General features: G+C 39.3%; 2 protein-coding genes across 4 annotated transcripts; one reads left to right on the top strand and one right to left on the bottom strand.

Moving 5' to 3' along the window:
• Positions 1–617: 617 nt before the first annotated feature.
• Positions 618–13,377, bottom strand: ca12 (carbonic anhydrase XII). Of its 3 annotated transcripts, XM_065957197.1 has the most exons (11): positions 13,058–13,375; positions 12,683–12,703; positions 9,891–10,070; positions 8,648–8,790; positions 6,606–6,701; positions 6,459–6,522; positions 6,134–6,291; positions 5,859–5,985; positions 2,694–2,717; positions 2,154–2,238; positions 618–843 (listed from the first exon to the last, which is right to left on the bottom strand). In XM_065957197.1, the coding sequence occupies exons 1-11, from the start codon at positions 13,119–13,121 to the stop codon at positions 765–767; spliced, it is 1,041 nt and encodes a 346-aa protein (XP_065813269.1). In that variant the 5' UTR covers positions 13,122–13,375; the 3' UTR covers positions 618–764. The 3 variants fall into 3 exon arrangements, with proteins under 3 accessions (XP_065813269.1, XP_020486936.1, XP_020486937.1); XM_020631280.3 differs by lacking the exons at positions 618–843; positions 2,154–2,238; positions 2,694–2,717 and adding an exon at positions 4,118–5,205 and having other exon boundaries at positions 13,058–13,377; XM_020631281.3 differs by lacking the exons at positions 618–843; positions 2,154–2,238; positions 2,694–2,717; positions 12,683–12,703 and adding an exon at positions 4,118–5,205 and having other exon boundaries at positions 13,058–13,377.
• A 1,600-nt stretch (positions 13,378–14,977) lies between these two features.
• On the top strand, positions 14,978–19,280 carry si:dkeyp-73b11.8 (BPTI/Kunitz domain-containing protein). Its single transcript, XM_020631442.3, has 6 exons — positions 14,978–15,136; positions 16,311–16,502; positions 17,178–17,354; positions 17,527–17,571; positions 17,868–17,946; positions 18,069–19,280. The coding sequence occupies exons 1-6, from the start codon at positions 15,073–15,075 to the stop codon at positions 18,157–18,159; spliced, it is 648 nt and encodes a 215-aa protein (XP_020487098.2). The 5' UTR covers positions 14,978–15,072; the 3' UTR covers positions 18,160–19,280.
• The last annotated feature ends 736 nt before the right edge of the window (positions 19,281–20,016 follow it).

Consider the following 20,016-nt stretch of genomic DNA (forward strand, 5'->3'; position numbering starts at 1 on the left):
TGATGTAATAGCTGTCCTACGGTTCTGTAAAGTGAACTGAACAGCCTCTCAGGAGTGCTGGGGAGTTAGTCTTGTGATCAGACTGGCGGACAGGGGTTATAGGTCAGCCCACGTGCAGCCTGAAAACAAAAAACCCTTTTTTCCCTCAGCATTATTCACATGCAGAGAGCTGTGTGTTTCTGTGTTTGTATGCAGCTATGCGCCCTTTTATTATAAAGTCCATAGAGAGGCTCTAAGTACAGGGTTGGTGAAAATGTGGTATAGCCCATCCCTCTCAGGCCACCCTACCATCAGGGATGTCTGTCAACTCCTGTCCCCCTATTGTTTGGAGTGTGGTCTGACTTTCCACCACAACCAGGACAGCCAAAGGGAATGGGTGCCATGCTCGGACTTGACCTATGGTTCTTACCATTTCAGATCTGGCATCACTGTGATTGCCTGGAAGCGTCTGTGTGGGGCTATCCTTGAGAAACTGACCACATCACGTCCGATAAATAAAGGGGGATTAGAGAGGACAGCTGTTCCTCTTGCTCAAAGGAAGTACTCACAGCATAAAACACCCTCCGGCAAGGAGGCCTACCATGTTCTGCCGGCCACAACACAGCAAGAAGTCCAGGCTGTGGCTTGGGGAAAAAAAGTGCTTCCGAAAAACCCAAGAGCTGCATGCAAACTCTATTATGAATAAAGAATAAGTGATCAAAGGAATGATGGCGTCAGGGTCTTGTTTTATCACGTTCCCTGGAGATGAGGTAAAGAAGAATGAGCTATACTCTCGAGCCGTACTCGTCTTTTTCTCCAATGTTGTATCCTGCACCTTTGTTTTTGTCCTGTCGAGGTCCAGCTCTAAGAAATAAAAAATAAAAAACACACCGCATTCAGAACAGGATTACATCGTCCATGCATTTTCAGGCTTGAAGAAATTGCTCACCTCTAAGTGATGAGTTCTTCAGTTCAAGTGTTAAAAGTGAGAGGCGTCTTTTCCAACCACAACTTTCAATTTTCACACAACAGTCAGCCATTTCCCCTAAACCGAAGATGCAACAGAGAGCTGCGGCTTCTGACTTTTTCAGGGTAAGGAAACATACATTCACATCTTTAGAAGGTGAAAGACAGAGGCTGAAAAGGTACATTACAAGATGGGAGGAACGTTTGACACATTTTAACGCAGGAAACCTGCCACTAACCCAGACTGCCGCGATGTTTCTCACCTCCAAAAGAGGATTGTGCATCATTAGCATAAATGAACAGCGAGAAGTGATATCTGCAGATGAGCAGACAGTTTCAGGGTTTTACCTTTGCAGTGCCTCTTATTTACATATTTCATTGCAGAGATGTCTCTTTTCCTCAAGTCTTATTTGAATGAGTGGTTTATATTGTCTCCATACTTAACAGGAAATATGTATTTGACAGAGAAATGTACATTTTATTGTAAAAGTAAAAGAACACAATAAGTGTGTAATATCCCTAAAGGTTTAATTCTGGAGGAAATTATCTCCCTGAATTCTTTGTTTTTAGTTTTTCCCTATGTGTAGACGACAGAAATGTCTTTCTTTCTTTTTACTTACTGTATTTAAAAAAATCTGATCTTGATCTTTCAAATACGCAGACCATAACTCTGCACTTTACATTGTTTACACAGGAATGTAGACGTTGTAAATGCTTAAAACATAAAAGAAAAAAAGAGATTCCTCTCTGATTCAGATCAAAATGTACCAAAAAAAAAGGGCGAAAGGGTCACACAGAGACACGAAGTCAAGAAAAAAATACTCTCAGGGAACTGCTTTATAGAAACATTAACTACATGGCATCATTTCAGCCATGTCACCCTGTGGAGGGCACAAGTACATCCAAACTAACAAGGTCATAAGTCCTATAACGTCCTCAGTTCTTTTTTTTTTTTAAAGCTCACAGATGTTTGTGTATCAGTTAAGGTTTACGGTTCATTCTTTAAATATCAGCTGCAATTGTCTGATGTTCACAGAAAGGGAAACCCTGAAAGCTTGACCTCTACAATAAGAGAATAGAGTTAGGTAGGTAGATTGAACATCCCAGTTGAACAGCTAGTCCGGCTCAACAATCCTAAATAAAGAGTTAACTGCAGAGTGTGATTTGAACAGGCCAAACTCTGGTCTTGCTGGTTGTTTATGCCTTACCTTTTTTGTCTTATTAGACAGCATATTAAAGACATAATGAGAACAACTCCCAGTGCAGAGCCCACCAATATGGGAACCAGTAAACCTGCAGAGCATGATGCAACAGAAGAAGACATCAATATTATAGGATCATTCTTCTTTATGGTTTCATATTTGGACTTGAATGTGTGCATATGTGTGTATAAAATAATAAAGATGTACAAAAAGAACAAACACCAAAAACAACTTTGAACCAGACAATCCATTCAAACATTTAGACCAAGTTAAAGTGTTTTAGCAATACGTTAATATTCACATTTATTCGATTAATGGTTTAGTTTAGTCTTAATTAATATTAGTGATATTGCAGCAGTTGTTCCTTTCCTTTATAAACTGGTTAACTAGCTTGACTTTAGACAGAGAAAATGTGGTTTTAATCTGTTAAAGAACTAAAGAAGGTGTCAGTGGTCCTAGAGTTGAGCAAACCTCGGTGCTGCATGTGACATTTAAGAGAACATAAAACAAAAAGTGATGACGTTTAAAGGTACCAAAGCAACATACCAGTGTTTATCCAAGATTCGTCAGCTGAGTATTGAAGAGAAGGAGAGAAAAGGATGAAAATGAATTTCAAAGGGGAAGAGATGTCTCGAAAAATGGCACCATCCAAGAGCATAGAAATGTCATAGAATATCAAGCAAGGAAAGGAAAAAAAACAACTTTAATGGCTTCTTTAACAAACAAGTCTTACCACGTCTGAAAAGCAGACTTGATGTGTTGCAGGAAAGTTTTAACCTCATTTAATGTTCTGCTCTTGGCAAAGTGCAGTCTGCATTAAAATGAAATCAGTAAAATCTCCTCAGGCCTGAATCAAGTGCCAAGTCCCTCTGGGATTTGTATTGCTGTCTAGTACACACACTGCAAACACACACACACTGCAAACACACACACACACATGCGCACAATGACATGCACAGAATCCTCAGACCAGTTGCTACTGAATCTTATCAAACTAAATCTTTTAACGTAAAGGGGAACGTAAGCGACTTGTAAAATCTTCTATAAATGAAATTTTAATAAATCACACATCTCATGATGTAAATCGAACCTTAAAGTTTGAGCTGCTGTTACTGGTGATGTAGGCTTTCCATTAATTAAAGCTTCTGAGAAGAGTTTATAAACTGTTTATGAAACAGTGTAAAATGAATATTGGTGCCTCTATGTGGCCTCTATATCAAGAGCATCAAGAATAACATTGATAGTTAAGCTCTACCAAGGCATTGGACATCGGAAGTAATTGAAACAATAAAATAATGCAAATAAATGCACTTTTTCTATTTTCTCTTCCCGCTGGCTACACAGGACAGAATTAAAAAATGTCTACATCAGTTTGTGTAAACATAGTTATTACAAATACAACCATGACAGTCATTTCGACCATGTGAACAGCTCAGAATAACACAGTCTTTAGAAATGTGTTTTTGGACTAACACAATTAAGCAGTTTAAACGACAAAGTGATTCAAGTGAATTTCACACAGTTTTACTCAAAAGTGTCCTGCCAGAAAACTCCAGCTCAATGCTTACCTGAAAAAAATGTCAATTTTCAATTTCGAAGAAAACTTTTACGTATGCAAGTTTAAAGTAAGAGATGAAATGCAAATAAATGTGTTGTATGCGTTTCATTTAAAAATGCTTTATTGAAAATTGTTCCCTATATACAGTCGCTTTTTTTCATACTTATTGTGAGCAGTATTTTGAACAGAAGAAAAAATGGTGTGACAAAAACACGGTACTGTGAAGTTGAGCAATGAAATGTCTGCGAATACCTTTGGTTAAGTTGCATTTCTATATTGTGCAAGACGATAATTACAAGTATCGTAAGCATACTTTATAGTTGTCGTACATTATGACGGTATAAATATCTTTTACCAGATGTTTTGCAAACTATATATACCTTGACGCATACAGATGTCCAGGCATGAAATATGTGCTCTATAGAGTTTATTTCAAATCACAGAAAGAACTGAAAGAAAGACCAGGAAGACCATCGGAAAAAGAACAGACATTTTTGTATATTTTCAGATGATCTCAAAGCTTCAGAATGTGTTCATAGTAATGAACACATTTGGTGGACTCCAGGAAGAATAGCTGTTTCTTAGGCCACTGCTAATGGAGATCTGAATAAATTAAATGAAATCACAGTCACTGACGATGACGATGACTGGTTAATTAAAGTCAAGTCATGCAAAAGTCAGATTTTATGCTTTGTTCAGGAAGAATAATTTAAAATTAAATACATGTATAATATTGGTCAAAAGACGCAGAACATGGCTTGTAAATGAGTCTTTTGTTGTGGGGGGACATCACTGATATCTGCTACAGAAATGTGACATAATGTGAATTTCAACTATGACTGGAACCTCTTTAGTCTTCCCACTCCATTGGCAAAAGCCAAGGATGTGGATAACCCTGGCTGTATGGTTTCCTGGGAGCAGCAGGGGAAGGACGGCCATAATTTGTCGTTGGCACACTTTTCTTAATCACTGTGGAAGTCTTCCCCTGACCCATAAAGGCTTTCGTCAGTGAGTGATCCAACTCAAACGCCTCATCGGTTGGCCGTCCGCGCAGAATGTTTTTGATAGTGGGGAGGGCTAAGTCTGACCTACAGCCAAGGTAGCTCTTAAGGTTGAGCTCGGGGAAAACGACATCTCTGAGAGCCTGAACCAGCTGGTCCTCAGAGTGGGACTGTTTGAGCTGATGGAAAACTCTCTGCTCCAGCGAGACGTAGCTTAGCGTGTCTTCAGCCAGCCCAAACTTTCCCACAGAGCGGTTTGTCTGGCTCTTCTTCCGCAGGGATGGATTCAGTGTTTGTTGTTTGTATTTGGCCAGACTCTCACTCTGCTTGTCCTTGAGGTCATTTTTCTTGCCAGCACGGAGCTGCTCAGGGCCACTCGGTAGAAGCTGATAGAGCCCTTCATCCTCCAGGTCTGCTAGGTCACCAACCAGCAGCTGCTGGATGATTCGCTTCCTCATGAGTGGAGATGTGACTGTAAGAGTACCGTGCAGTCCTCTGCCTGCATCAGACACACAGCCAATCACAGCTTGTTAAACATCCCAGCTCGTGGGATATTCCTTGGAATTACTTTCGGCTTTCGCGCGCAGCATGCAGAAGCGCTGCCTGGAGCAGTAAAACCAAAAGCACAAGCCATCTCCTGCTAACAGCTTAAGATTGCAGACTATTCCACACTGCCGCGTCTAAACACATTCACCGCTAGGGAAGCAAAGCTCTTAGAGGAAAGCTTAGATAATGAGGGAAACATGCACATTATACTACACTGTATGGATCTCAATACCACAAAGTGTGGTCAACCACATCAAAGTAAGCCTTTACTGTCAAATTCAAGCGCTGCAGACTTCTCTCTATGTCAGCAGGGTGGTTAATTTGTTGTGTCTAAAATCATGGCCTACTTTCTGAAAAGCTCATCAAAGTCAATCAACTCCAAAGATAATTCCGAATGAAATCAACATGAAAGCTTAACCACAAACAGGTGAGGCTGTACAAGTGTGGCAGCCCCGTACTCTGCAGAAAGAAAAGAAAATGGACATCCATCATTCAAGCGTGTCCTTCTTTGCCATTTTGAAAGCAGCACAGCGACCCTGTCATTCATATGCCCTTTGCACTCATGCTTCAACAACACAGCAAGCCCAATTAGAAGAACATACTTACCCTCTTTAAAAGATACCAGCACCACTCGGCTGTCAGCGGGCTGTGGTTTCCTGAAGTTGCTGTTCAGAGGCACAGCGGTTGAGTCCTGGGTATGGGAGGAGTAGAGGGTTGTCGCCAGGGCCAGGAACTAAGTAGAGACAACCAAATAAAACAAGGACATTTTGCACCAATCAAGAATAGTTGAACAGGGGTTTGCATGGTCTTTAAGTGTTTAAAACTATCAATTATTGGCTTATTTACTCTGATAAGAATTCTGTTTAGCGCTGATGAATCACCTGTTTGTGAGATATTGTCACGTGATTCCTGAACACGGTCCACAGGACACTGGGATAGCACGGAGGAGTCGTCAGGGACCCATCATAGCGGAAATACTCATCCAAACGTACAGGCAGCAGTGCTCTGATGTTGAAACCTGGAATCTGCACTCTCTGATCTGCATGTCGGAATTAAATAATTAGTCACTAACATGAGAGAAAAATCCAGAAAAAGATCGATTTAGGCTCTTATCTCCACATTTCAAATTCGACATGACTATATTTCACCATGGTAGCTATCTCATAACTTAGAATCTACTCAAGTAAACCAGTGTTTTAAACTCACCGCTGTATTTGACATCATTGATGAACTTCAAAAAGTGTTCAAAGGCTGGATTAAATTCTCCAACCTGTATGACAGAGGTATTAAGATATTTATGCTCTTCAGATATGTTATCACTTGTCCCCACCCACAGAGTTTCCAATGTCTCACCTCTATTAGGACACCCAGCACGGCCAGGCCGTCAGACTTGTCTACAGCCATGGACATATTGGGATACTTGTCTGAATTGAAGTGTACTACATGTAGCTGTAAGAGGAGAGAGGTATTTAGTTACAAGAAGAGAAAAAACTTGGGATGACTGGTTGAAAACTCGGATAAGTTTCCTCATTACATTCAAGGTAAGAAGTAAACAGTAACAGGTGGTCACTTGCAGCATTAACAAATCAGTTGTATCAATTTTGTAATGTTGTACTCCTGTTGAAGAGCATGTTGGTCTTTCCAAAATTCTCGTTCTTTTCTGTCCATATATAATGGAGAACATCATAAGAGCTTTGTGCATCTTTGGGAATTTAGGTGGCCTTCTGGACTATTTCAGGGAAATGTTCAATTTCCCATCATTCCATCCCTTCTAAACAACATGTCATGAAAGACCTGTGGTTCCAGAGTCTGGAAAGACTTGAAAAGATGCATACTATCAACGTGTCCACTCAGAAACCCAGGTCAAACCACAGCACCTTATTTGTGGCTGTGCTGCAGCGTGGGCATGGTCATTTGAAAGCTCACAGGTTGTAACCATTTCAGCTTCCATCCTCTGTAATTCAAATGAAACCGACTCAAATATATAAAAAAAATACACTCCCATGTCTGCTTTACTTCAAGCACAAAGTAAATTAAGCAAACTTGTGTGTGAAAAGTTCTCACAGGGCTTGACACATTAAAGCACAGACAGCCACTCCTTTCCAGGGGCGGTTTAGACCAAAGCATATAATAGTCTGGTCGTCTAATCCCCCAAATCCCTGCAGAAAGAAGACGCACTGTCATTCTGTACATTCTGAGGCTAACTGAAAGTATGTCTTTTGCCTTCCAGTATGTGATAAAACATGCTAATTTCATAAGTATGTCAACCTATTTTTATAAAAACAACTATGACCTTATTTGTCCTCTCTTTACAACCGCAGTACTCAGGATTCTAAAGGCTCACAACTTCTTTATTGTTTCAAATCTCTTGAATTAGAATAAGTTTTACACAAGCATTAAACTGTCTTAGATCAAGTACACAATAAAATGAAAGATGCACAGTCAGTGCTTTCTGTAACCGTCTGACTGCAGAGTCAGCTTTAAGTCTGTCACAGTGTCAAGAAGCTGGAACAGCAACATATACAGATGCAGAGAGGTGGAAAGTTCCTGGCTGGTGCACCTTGAAGAGTGTCAGTGGCTCTTTTTCCTCTGCCAGTCAAATCTCACACGATTAAGTCATGAAGAATAAAGATGATGGAGCCGGAAACTTCAGGTATGTGACACCTGGCTAAAGGATTGGACTGAGTTAACCTCAGTCGGTAATAACTACAACTTGATCGACATTTTACCCAAATATTGTTGTTTAACCAGTAATAATAGTGTACAGAAATGCTCCATCTGTACAGGAAATCCGGCATATGAAACATGACTTTAGCAAAAATTCAACACAAAAACTAGTATTAACAAGAAAGTGCTGGGGCGCTGGTGGCACAGTGGTTAGTGTGCGCCCATGCATGGAGGCTGTCGTCTCAAGCAGGCGGCCCGGGTTCGCCTCCCACCCGTGGCCTCCCTCCCGCATGCCATTCCCCACCCTCTCTCTCTCCCTGATTTCCGACTCTATCCACTGTCCTATCTATCCTTTAAAGGCACAAAAAGCCCAAAAATAAATCTAAAGAAAAAAGAAAAAGAAGAAAGTTCTTCAGGTGTAAAAATGTGACTCGTGAAATGGCGCCATTCAGAGGGTCATGTGTATCCTAACATACAGTACTTCAAATTATAGATAAATAATAGCTTTTAAAAAGTGTTCTATTTTCCATGTTAAATCTTGTTGTGCAAAGTTAAAAAAAAAAAAAAAAAAGCAAAGTATTTTTTGGAGTACAGGACATGAATAAAGTAGTATGACCCAATCATGTTGAGGATCTCAAAATTGGAAGAATTGTTGATGTACTGAGTTTCTCTCATTACTATTTAAGCGTTAATAGTGTGTAATAAAAGTTGTGGTTTGCTTAGTTTACCTCCGCTGCATACTGCTGACTGTTCACCAGGTGCTCTGAGCCTGCAGGTTTGCTGGTGGAGCCCCAGTGGAGATGGAGTTGAGCTGCAGTGTAACGATGAGGCAGGCTGGAGATGTACATCTTATGAGGCAGGGATAATTGTACTGCGGATCAAAAGACATGACACCCCACAACGGGAAACAGAGCGGGTCAGGGGTTTCTTCGGATAACATCATGTGCATCAAGAAACATCATCTTTAAGTTGAGTTAAACTGAGTGGACTGCTGTGTGATGTCAACGGCTTTTTACAAAGGCTATGCAGCTATGTTTAAGACTTTATGTGTGGGTGACGCAGGGCGCCTTCCACATGTCCTTCAGTGTATGACGAATGTTTGCAAGTGAAAAAAGCCTCTGTCAGCTTATTCCAGACACACATCTCGCTGATGATGCCCCTCAGCTTTGTGGCGTTGAGGCCTGTCAGGCGTGCACACATGAGCATTTGTCTGGTCTTTGCACTGTGTCGGTGGTTAAAAGTTTCCTTACATTGATAATACAGCACCAAGAGTATTCAACAACACAAGGCAGACATGACATGCATGTTTGGCTGTACTAGGCTTGGCAAAAATAAAATGGCAGTTTTAACTCCATGCTTAAGGTAACAAACAAATTACATCAGTCCTGCAGCGTACTGTTTAGTCACAGGTTTCTGACTGTACGTGTTTGTTATCTTCTAATAATACAGAAATGCTCAACAAACAATGATTTTGTGGAATCCTCACATTCATCTGTTTGGCTGTATGTGTTCAGATTGTTAAATTTAGAAATAGAATTTAAGGCTGTGCTATAAGCAGATAATGGTACATTAAAGTGAAGCTGTTTTCTTTTGTTAAGATGCATGAGAGCCAGTGGTGGCAGAGAAGATGACTAATCTCTTTGCTCATATTTTTCCTTGACTAAACGTGGAGCTCTTTTCTTTGGGTGAAAGGACAGCTGACATAATAAGAGAGTGATTATGGAAAATTGCTGTGGCAGATGTAGAGAGAAGATCCACGTATCATTATCTTGAAGTTGACCCAGAAGTTAGGTCTGAACAGGAAAAGAGGAATCCAGCATACTTATGTGGGGGCATTTCTAATGATGCAGCACTTTGACATTTCAAGATTCCAGAGAGAGAAAGTGCTTGACAGTTTTTATTACCTGTGATGGAATGAGATTATAATGATGCAACTGTGCACTTCTCTTGCAATTGATGATTTATACTCACCAGAATGTCCATTATTTCCAAGGGTAAGCTGCTCGTCAGATGACAGGTCGTAGTTTTGAACCTCAACTGGACCCAAAGTCGGGTCAAACCTCAGCAGCTCTGACTCGATGTCTATTGGAGACTGGAAAGATCCTCCACAGTATGGATAATGCTTGGACCAGTACTGCTGTCCCTCTTGCCCTGCAAGAAGCATCAATGTAAAGTATTAACAACAAAACATCCTTTGGAGATTTCTGCAATTTCATGTACCCCAGATATAATCTTCACCTTTTAAATATGATGTAAAAAAAATCAAAGGGATCCAAATGTCGGTTTCGTTTCAGATCAGAAGGAAAGATCTGTTGCATGTCTTTATAAATGTTACGCTGTTCCAGCTTAAAGGGCAAATGAGCAAAGCGTGCCCAAGTGGGAAGCTGGGGAGGATATGGCTCCAAAGAGGGCTTGACTTACTAAACATTTGTCCGTAATCAAAGTGAAGTATTATTATCTATGCACAGGGCGGCATGGGAGAGGCCCGTGACTCTGCTCTTGGCCCTTTTTCTAAAGCATTGAGAGTGAGAAACCGGCTGTTGTTTTCTGGGAAGAGCCAGAGAGAACGCTGACTCGCTCCAAATGAGAGGTTTCTCTAAAGCACAGGATACTGAAAATGGCCACATTTTCCGATCAAGTCCTGCTGTTCACAAAAGACCTCAGCTTCTGGACGGTGTCTCTCAAAATCATGTCTGCCGAAGCAATGAAGCACACTGGTCGGATAAATAATACAGCACAGACAATAAGGAAATCTGGACGCTCCTGATTTCATTCAGTGTGTTGACTGAAGTGTAAAGATCCATACTGAGCTTTTCAAACATCATTAGACAGTAAATGCACCACCAAATCTGAAGTGGAGGGCAACATAAAGCAGTGACTGAATGAATATACTATGCTCCCATCACTTCTGCATACTTGCCTCTTATTCAATATCAGTCCAGTATTCATGTAAAATACACCATTCACCGTGTGCCAGATGACCGCGGTTCAATATGAATGATGCAGCATGAGGCCGGCCCACACCGCGAGTGTCAAATCCCAGACAAATGTGGATTGATTGCACAAGACATTGCCAAAAGGCATCCAGTGAAGCAGTAGGGAATAAAATATTTATTTGAAGCTAAACTCAAAGTTCAAACCGGGCCTTATAATGAGAAAGAAATATACTCCTATGGCTATTATTACTCAGTGTCCACTTCAATTGCTGTTTTAATGAGACCCAGTCTGTCCTTTAATAATGGCCCTCGGTAACCTTTGGTGGCCTGTTGGCGGTACTTGGTAGAACACACACAACTGGAGGTAATTTTTTTTATTAATTCTACAAAATAACTTCTTCAACATTACATCACTGGTCAGCGTAGACAATTATGAACAGAGGAGGCAGAGAACACAACAGCAGTCGATCAAAATAACTTGCTTTAATTCTCATGATAGGATGGTCTGCCTTGAGTGTAGCGGTGGAGTTAAATTGCATGACTCAGCTGTTCCCCCTTCAACACAAAGCACTACCAGCCTTCCACACTACTGACTTCTATGACAAGTCCTCTTGAGGGTTTGACTGTAACTGAGGCTGAAATGCACTACGCTCAAGCCAGAGGTTATTTTTTTAAAATATATATAACATCGTTACTCAGAGGTCATCATAATTCTTTTCACTCATACTTCCAGATGTTGTGTCGTCATTAAAATAGCAGATATTTTGATTTGATCAATACATTTTTTGGAGTGTTAATGTACAAACAAATCTCTAATATAGCCCAGTTTGGATCTAAATGTCTATTTATTTATGCATCTCCTCATTGGGAAGTATTACTTTCACTGACACATATGAACAAACAGGTGATACAAACAGGTAAATAAGGTCCACAAACATCTATTTGCTAGTATTCATTCCAAGCAAATGCTATACATTAAAAACAGAAGTTGATGAGCTTCTCTCAGTGGTTAGAATTTGTTATAGAATTATCATTTCATCAAATTTATTTTACTGTGGATTACTCTTGAAATAATTATTATTTTTTTTTTCCCTTTTTGGAAGAACTGAAGAACAGAGACAGAAAAAAAGCAGGTTTGACCAACATTTGAAGCGATTCATGATTCCAATCCTCAAAATTGGATTTAAGTTTATTTAGAGTAATACAATGACATTCACTTGCCAAATTGTTGGTTTTAACAATTATAGTTCCTGAACAAGACACAGTGTGAAGTATTGGCACAAAGACAAGAGGTCACGCTCTCAGCACAGTTTATGTAAGATATAGTCACGGCTCAAGAAGTCTCAGCACAGAGTCCTTAAGGCAGGAGACAAAGGCACTCAGCCTTGACAGCTCATGAAATGCTGTGATTGCTGAGTCTGTAATGAACTCTGCAATTACAAGAGGTGACAGGGGGGGATGTCAGAACTAGTTGTTTGGAGGTCAAACAAGGGCTGCAGAGGTTCTTTTCCACACTTGATTACAAATTACATTTCTTCTTCTTTATTGCGCTGCCAATTTAAAGCATTCCAGTGGGGACAGAACAACAATACCAGCTTCTAGTTACAGTTACAGCCTGTCAGAAAGTTAAATCAACTTCTTAAAATTCATTTGGTTAATGCTGGTTTTTAGAGTACAACACAAATGTGAGTAACAAAGACACACCAGTTCACATGGGCTTACACTGCAAATGCACAAAAGATGAAGGACTTCATTCAGGAAAAAAAAAAAAAAACTCTTTCATGGTCCGGCATTAGCAAACTGGGAGAAAAATATGATCAGACTTACCAGTGTATGTCCATTTGGCAGCTACAACAGACAGAATTTTATTTTTTAAATTGATGAAAATTAATGTTCTGACACACAACAATTATTTATAATACAAATATCGAATTAAATATAACAACTTTTTGAATATTCAGCGAACATTTAAATGAATAAGCAAATCATTTGGAGCAGATATCAAACATTAATCGGAGAGACAAGCAGACGTATTTATGTCAAACATGCCGCAGATGGATGGATACACCTGCCATGAAGAAAGTGCTGAAAGTCTTTAGATGAAATGTTTTCGTCCTTTTCTACTTAACACATATGAAACAGTTTTATTAGTCTATTTACATCCTACTTTTTTGATTGTTTGCCCCCCCTTAAAGCTCTTACCGTGCAGCACTGGCAGGTTGGTGAGCTGGAGCAGCAGGATGGGTGTGAAGCTGAGAAAGTGCATCTTGATCCCCTGAGCCCTCCCTCGCGCTCTAGTCTGACGTTAACCTGGTGCAGAGGAGCTTGGAGCGCGAGCCTTCAAACCGGCTTTTTATACCCATGCTGCCAGCTTCATGGTAGCTCACAGTGACGTCAGAGCAACAACAAAACCAGCCTCCAGAGTCATTTGGTCACCGGACAGTGACAGCTCAACAGCGACGACCGCATCGAAGACAAGTCACTCATTTAGGGCTCCCGGTGTTACACAAACATCTGCCTCTCTTCAGTTTGACGCTGAAGGTAAAGAGGAATGAAGAGACTGCTACACAGGTGGGTTTGTTTTGGCTCTGCAAAACAGACCTACACACCTGGAGGTCCTGTCATTATATGAACTGTCACCATTTCTGATTAAGTTTGCTCGTCAAAGTTTGGTCAAAATACAACATGATGTTCAGGATGACCCAGAGACATATTTGGTTTTCCTTTGTCCAAACCTGTCAGCTCGTTTAGGCTACATAGTTTACTTGATCTGGTGACCCATTTCGATGCACATGACATGAGGTTACAATGCCAATTATTTAGAAAGAAGATAAGGAATACCTGTTATTTGAAAACTTGTCCCCAAATCCCATAAACACAGAACATTCTGAGAATATCTTCGAAAGCCCCCCTCCACTCAAAAAAGTGACTCCACTGAGATGCTTAGATGTTTGACCCTCATGGCGGTTCAGAATGATGTTTATGAGAGTTTGACACAACAAGGCTACATGTGGACTTATGTTTCAATTTCAGTGAGATGTGTGAACTTGAAAACACCCACAAACTGACATTTTTTGTAAACCTTTATTTAACCAGGTTATTTAACCCATTGAGATCAAGAATTCTTTCACATGGGTGGACTGGCCAATTTGGCTGCGGCACACGTCATAATAAACATTACATTTAACAGTTCACAAACAGTAAGTTTGAAGCAACAATTAAAATGTGCAAATTGGTTCAGAGATAAAGTGCAGAAGATGTGATCACAGATTACAATTCAAAAAACACAGGCACTGTCCAATGGTCTAATGTTTTTTATCATATAAAATAGACCCAAAGGCTTCAAGAATGGATGTAGGAGACATCGAGTCAAGTGCTGTTAAAATAAAATGTGCTTAATTTCTGTGCTTTCAGCAATGGAGAAGCACAACTTTCCATTTTTTTGCATGATAAAGCATTTGGGTGAAAATATCTATTTATTGATGCATCTTTCTTGAATACTGCGAGAGGTATTTCAAAAATGAAAGATGAAGTCTTACACCGTCAGAATGCAAAGCTGACAGCCTAAATGACAAAATAAGAGGATAGAGTAACTCCTTGAGGTAACAATGACAGAAAAGTTTGAACTTAGTGAACATGTTCTCTAATCAAGCTTTCTGCAGAGAATAGGTAGCATTTGCAGTCATTAAAATAGATTCAGGCAATCTCAGTTTTGATGCATTGGGTGTAGACGCACTCCATAAGGACATAAAAGTAACTAATGAAAAAAACTGCCGACCTATGCCTTTCCAATGGCATTCTGTGTGTTTAAGTTGCTGCTGTGTATTCCACATTTAAGAGGTTTTCAAATGTTTCTTCAGTGAGGGTTTGAAATCCTCGCACTAGGTGGAATGAAATATTTAGAATCAATAAAACACAAACATGGATTTGTTTTAACATAACTCTTACCTTTAATACCATTATCACATATTACTGAATGCTGCTTACAGGGCTTGTTATATCTGGTAACGCCTTAATATATAAAAAAGCCACCTCTAACCTGTAATAAAGGTCATAAAAAGAGGAAGATGCCTGTCCCCGCTGTAAACTTTTGTTTCTATTGAAGGTGTAAACTATAAGGATGTGAGGGTCCAAAGGTCAGCAAGGACAACCCACTCCCACTGCAGTTTACAACCATCACTCACTCCTAGACGGACAGCGCAGAGACCAACAGCAAGATGAAGCACCTGCTGTTTTTTGGGATTGCGTTGGCTGTGTTCCACATGAGCCAGTCAGTTCCAGGTACATGATACTATTTTCTTACTTATACTGCCTTAAATTTAAAACTGTGACAAAATGTCAGTCTATGGGCCCTAAGTTGACTTTTAAGACTAGGCTGTAGTTTGGGCTCGTCATTCGTGGGTTAACTATGATGTGGTGGCCTTTTGCTTTTATGTTTTTGTTCTAAAAGTAGAAATTTGTGTTTGATATATCTTTTAAGGTGACCATAAATGTTTTTCACTTCGATGTAATGGCTCTGTTTCACTGAACCTCGATCAAAGAGATAAAGCCTCACCTTTAGTCCTTACAAAGCAACATGGCGGTTACATTGGCGCTTGACTGAAAAGCTAAACTGTAGGTGGAATCATGTACAATAAAAAATGGCCGCTTCTTTTTTCGCACGGCAAGAGAAAAAAAATATTCGCTTGTACAAGAAAACAATACACTTGATGGCCAAATGTAATTTCAGCTCATACAAGTCTAGACTGCAGCAGGATATCATTGTATTGTAACTGTTTTACTGACTCCATGCTCATGTTGTAACTTGCAAATGCAGCCACAGATGATTGTCTCTAGTCGTCAACAAAAAGAAAAGATGGTAATTAATGTAAATGTACTCTCTGGGAAATGTTATTTACACACTGCTAATGAGTGTGCTAAACTGACTGGATATCATCTGCCTCTGTAATTCCAACCTTTAAACAGTGAGATCATTTCTGTCTGAGCCTAATTAAAAAGACTGAAACTACGTCTGCCTGAAACGTCATCTCGCCTCCAAAACCTGCATACTATATGGGGAGGCCAACGTTTTTGACATCCAGTGATATCTCGTCAGTTAGTTGGGCCTAGTTTCCCTCCAAAATCTGAAGTATTGGAGATTTAAAAAAAAAGAGAAGTTGGGTCCTAAAGAAACAGTTGGAAACATTTGTCTTCAGTTACATCTATGAAGGGCGGGACGACTGAAAATGCACCATAAATTGCCCTTTTTATTGCCGTGATAAAAACAGGGAGTGGGTCTCTGGTGAGGAAGTTAGTTAAACATTAGTTATGTGATCACAGGTACTGGCTCATGATGTCTACAGAAACACCCATCATATAGTCACAGTGCAATGTTCAAAACACTTCATGTTTGAAAACCATAACAACTAATTTTGCCAATACAACTAATTTTTTTTTTTTTTATATAATCCCACAGATTTCTGTCGCCTTAAAGAAGATGAAGGCACGGGGCCAAGTTTTATCTTCGCTTTGTATTATGATGCTGCCAACAGTCGGTGCAGTCCTTTCCTGTACAAGGGCCAAGGAGGAAATGAGAACCGCTTTGTAAATGAGAGAGAATGCATAAGAAACTGTTCTGCTGATGCAGAGACGCTCTACCCTATGGATGGTGAGAGGAGTTTATGAATTTCAACTGATGGAGAATTGATGAAATCACTTATTTTGTTTAACCACTCTATATGTTTTGGTTGTACTAAATGTCTAGTGAAGATGGACTAAAAGTATAGGTAAACTTTTATTCGTCCTGACTGTTTTCTGTGAACTTTGGAACATGAGATGGTGAATGAGGAAGAGTTTTATGGCCTAAAGAGCCATGAAAGGAAACTTTATCGTGAGCCTCCCTGGTCAAACTGAAACTGTAGTGACACATCTCTCTCTTCTGTCGAATGAGGAGCATAGTCATCATGTGAAATGATCAGAGCCACTGTTATTCTGTATATCAGTTTAATACAGCCAAATCACTCAACTAGTTACATTTATCACTTTATTATTTTGTACAGTTTTTTCAGGGGCTGCGGGAGAGACATGTCGGCAATGTGTATTAGCATTACGCCACCAAGTGGTGAAAGATGGGGACTACTCAGGACAGATAACAATGTGAATGAAAACACCTGCTGTTTAAAAAAATGCTTGATAAAGTTATATATTTCTAATGCTCTACTGTATTCATAAGTGAGAAGTTTAGAAAAACTCAATAAAATGTGTGATACATGAGTATTTTTAACAAACAACCATCACTGCTGAAGATGCAGGTGCTCATGACGATGATGCTTTGTCTTCACAGCTTCTGAGGCTTGCCACTTCAAGAAGTTGGCAGGTGGTTGCAGTGGTCAGCATTTGAGATACTACTATGATTCTGTTCATGGAAAGTGCAAAAAATTCCTCTGGACTGGATGCTTCGGAAACGGAAACCGGTTTCTCGACTCTAACAGCTGCAACACCACCTGTGCCGGAATCCTCGGTGAGCCCAAATCTCTCTCTCTCATGTACACAATCCTCCTGATAGTTAGACATACTGACATAGCAAAATGTCCATGCATGGTTACAAACTGGTGAGTGAGTAATGATACTATTAAATGTATGGTTCAATTATATGTTTTTTTTTTTTAACATGTTCATGTTTCTGTTCTCAGATGAAGGGGATGACATGGAAGAGGATGAGCCTGACACTCCCATTGGTCAGTAGACACACATGAACTAAATGTTATATTTAGCTAAAATGAGTGACTAATTACACATCATCTTCATAAGCAATATATTTTTGATTTATCTATCCATTGATCCATTTATTTAAATGTCAATGTCAGCAGAACAGAATGCTTTAGATAACTTTGTTTTGGTCTAAATGTTTTGTTTTCACTCATCACTGATCAGGACCTAACTTCTGATAACTCTTTATTTAAAGGTATAATTTGTACACATTTTAGTATTTTACCCATTAGCATGAACCAACTGACTGATGTTATCTTTACAGCAATTATCTGTGGAGTTTTGCTCGCTGTCATTATTGTTGGTATCTTCACAACAGTGATCGTCTTGACCGTCCAGTCGAAGTAAGACCATTTTACTTTGTGTTAAGCCTGATCTTTAAAATATATTTTTTTAAATAATAGAATGTCCAACAGGACATAATTACCTTGTTTTAATCATCCAAATGTGAATCTGACTTCTTTAGGAAGAAGGACTCCAAGAAGAAGTCAGGAGGAAAAAGCCAAGAGCCCCAGACTGAAACTCCTCTTCAGGATCAGAGGATCGAAATGTCATAGAAGAGTGTATCATCTTGATCTCATCACGTGGAGTTTTTACCACTTTACTTTTGTATTATAACTCTTGTAGTTTTGATAAAGAAAATTTCAAATGATTATAACATTGAAGTTCGGCTTAAATTTTGTACTGACATTCAAAGGAGGGATTTTGGTTCAACTTTGTTTTGTTTTTCAGCCTCACAACATGTTCAAGGTGAAGTTGTAAAAAAAAAAAAAAAAAAAAAAAAGAGCTGAAAGAATAAAATTAATTTTGTTAAAGGAATAACCAACTTAAGTTTCTTTCTTTTTTTTCACCAAATATTTAGGTGGGAGCCCTCACTACTTTTATTTGTCTTGTGTGATTATAGTCAAGTCAACTTTATTTATATAAAACCACCAAGATTGACCAAAGTGCTTTACAGAGTAAAAACTTATAAATATATGTCATGTATCATGTTTAGGAGTACTCCACATAAAGTGGCTTTGGACTGTTGGATAGATATAGAACTAGCAATATGGATCCAGGAAATGATGACAGACCTTTAGAATTACTTTTCCGACCAGACGTGTCAACAATTAATCCAGGAAAAGGATGATGCATTTATCAATAATTTAATTGATTGTTTATCGCAAGTTTAATAGAAGCAGACCAATCCGAAAATAGGAACATGTTTTTGACTAACATTCAAGCTAAACAGACGCAGAACTACATCATTTCCTCGTCTGAGTGTGCACTTTTACCTGTAATGCTTTTAGCTATGTGATCGCATGGTCATTTCACTGTTTACAAAATATAACTGCATCATCACCTGGCTAAACATCTTCCTGAAAAACTGTCTGAAGTCATCTGAAGACACTGACATTGAGAATCCAACACATATATTTAGAGCTGTTTTTGTAAAGTGCTGCCCAGTGAGTGCCCTCTCTCTGTTATTATATTTCCCTCCTCAGCGTTTGTGAATCTCTTGTTGTAAGCTGTTAAGACGTCAGCATGAAAGAGTCAAAAACCCTTTCCAATTTCCTGACATTTATCTTTGGATGTATGTAATCTTGTGCTCAAGCTTTGTGTTTTGAATATAAAAATGGTAACTTTTCAAAGATTGACTGTAGATTGTCCAACTATTAAAAACATGCCATGTGTTTTTGTGCTGGTATGAGACAAACCGTTGTTTAACCAAATACATGGTATTGCCTTCTTTTTATTTTGCTTTCATACAGTTCAAAGTTGCATTAATAATTCAAAATTTAGATAAGAGTGGTTTATTGATGTTTCCCACTATTATTGATGAAATGTAATGTGCACTGTATGTTTGAAGACTGTTAATGCAGGAGATTACCAAAATGGCTCCTGGGGCCACTAAGAAGGGGGTGGAAGTGGAGGGGGCAGCAAGAGTAAATCAAGACAATGCACAGCGTATTTTTGCGAGTGAACTTCCAGGTAAACATAAGGCTGACAATGAATCTACAAACAAACAAACAGTGGTTAATAAAGAGAGACACACTCATACCTGTGTGAGATGGGTTTTACTGAAGTTGCCTCAATCAACACGTAGGCTACTACAGATCAAAAATGGACACTGGAAGCGTCCAAATGGAAGTATGAGTGGCAGTCTCACAGCTGCACCAGAATTGAGATAATCTGTAGCACAAATCAAGCCCACACTCAAATCATTGAAATTATTGCCGGACTGGAATGTATCATAAAAGAAGATTTTCATCATTATTGTTTTTTTTTTATTTTAAGTTAGTTGTTCATGCTTATACAAAGTCAAGTTTAAACATACTGGTTGCAATGACTGCTGTTAGGCTGCAAAAAATGAGAAGTTTCATGTTGCAGTCGTCTATCACTTTCACTTTTAACTTTCTATTTAAAAAGAA

Source organism: Labrus bergylta, chromosome 7 (genome assembly GCF_963930695.1).
Source record: "Labrus bergylta chromosome 7, fLabBer1.1, whole genome shotgun sequence".
Taxonomy (NCBI): Eukaryota; Metazoa; Chordata; class Actinopteri; order Labriformes; family Labridae; genus Labrus; species Labrus bergylta.

Coding starts and splice junctions, on each gene's coding strand:
- ca12 (XM_020631280.3), bottom strand. CDS start 13,121: ATGCACTTTCTCAGCTTCACACCCATCCTGCTGCTCCAGCTCACCAAC. Junction 6,523..6,605: donor TGCTGGGTGTCCTAATAGAG/GTGAGACATTGG, acceptor TCTGTCATACAG/GTTGGAGAATTTAATCCAGC. Junction 5,206..5,858: donor GCTGGTATCTTTTAAAGAGG/GTAAGTATGTTC, acceptor TGTCTGATGCAG/GCAGAGGACTGCACGGTACT.
- si:dkeyp-73b11.8 (XM_020631442.3), top strand. CDS start 15,073: ATGAAGCACCTGCTGTTTTTTGGGATTGCGTTGGCTGTGTTCCACATG. Junction 17,355..17,526: donor CACCTGTGCCGGAATCCTCG/GTGAGCCCAAAT, acceptor TTCTGTTCTCAG/ATGAAGGGGATGACATGGAA. Junction 17,947..18,068: donor GTCTTGACCGTCCAGTCGAA/GTAAGACCATTT, acceptor TGACTTCTTTAG/GAAGAAGGACTCCAAGAAGA.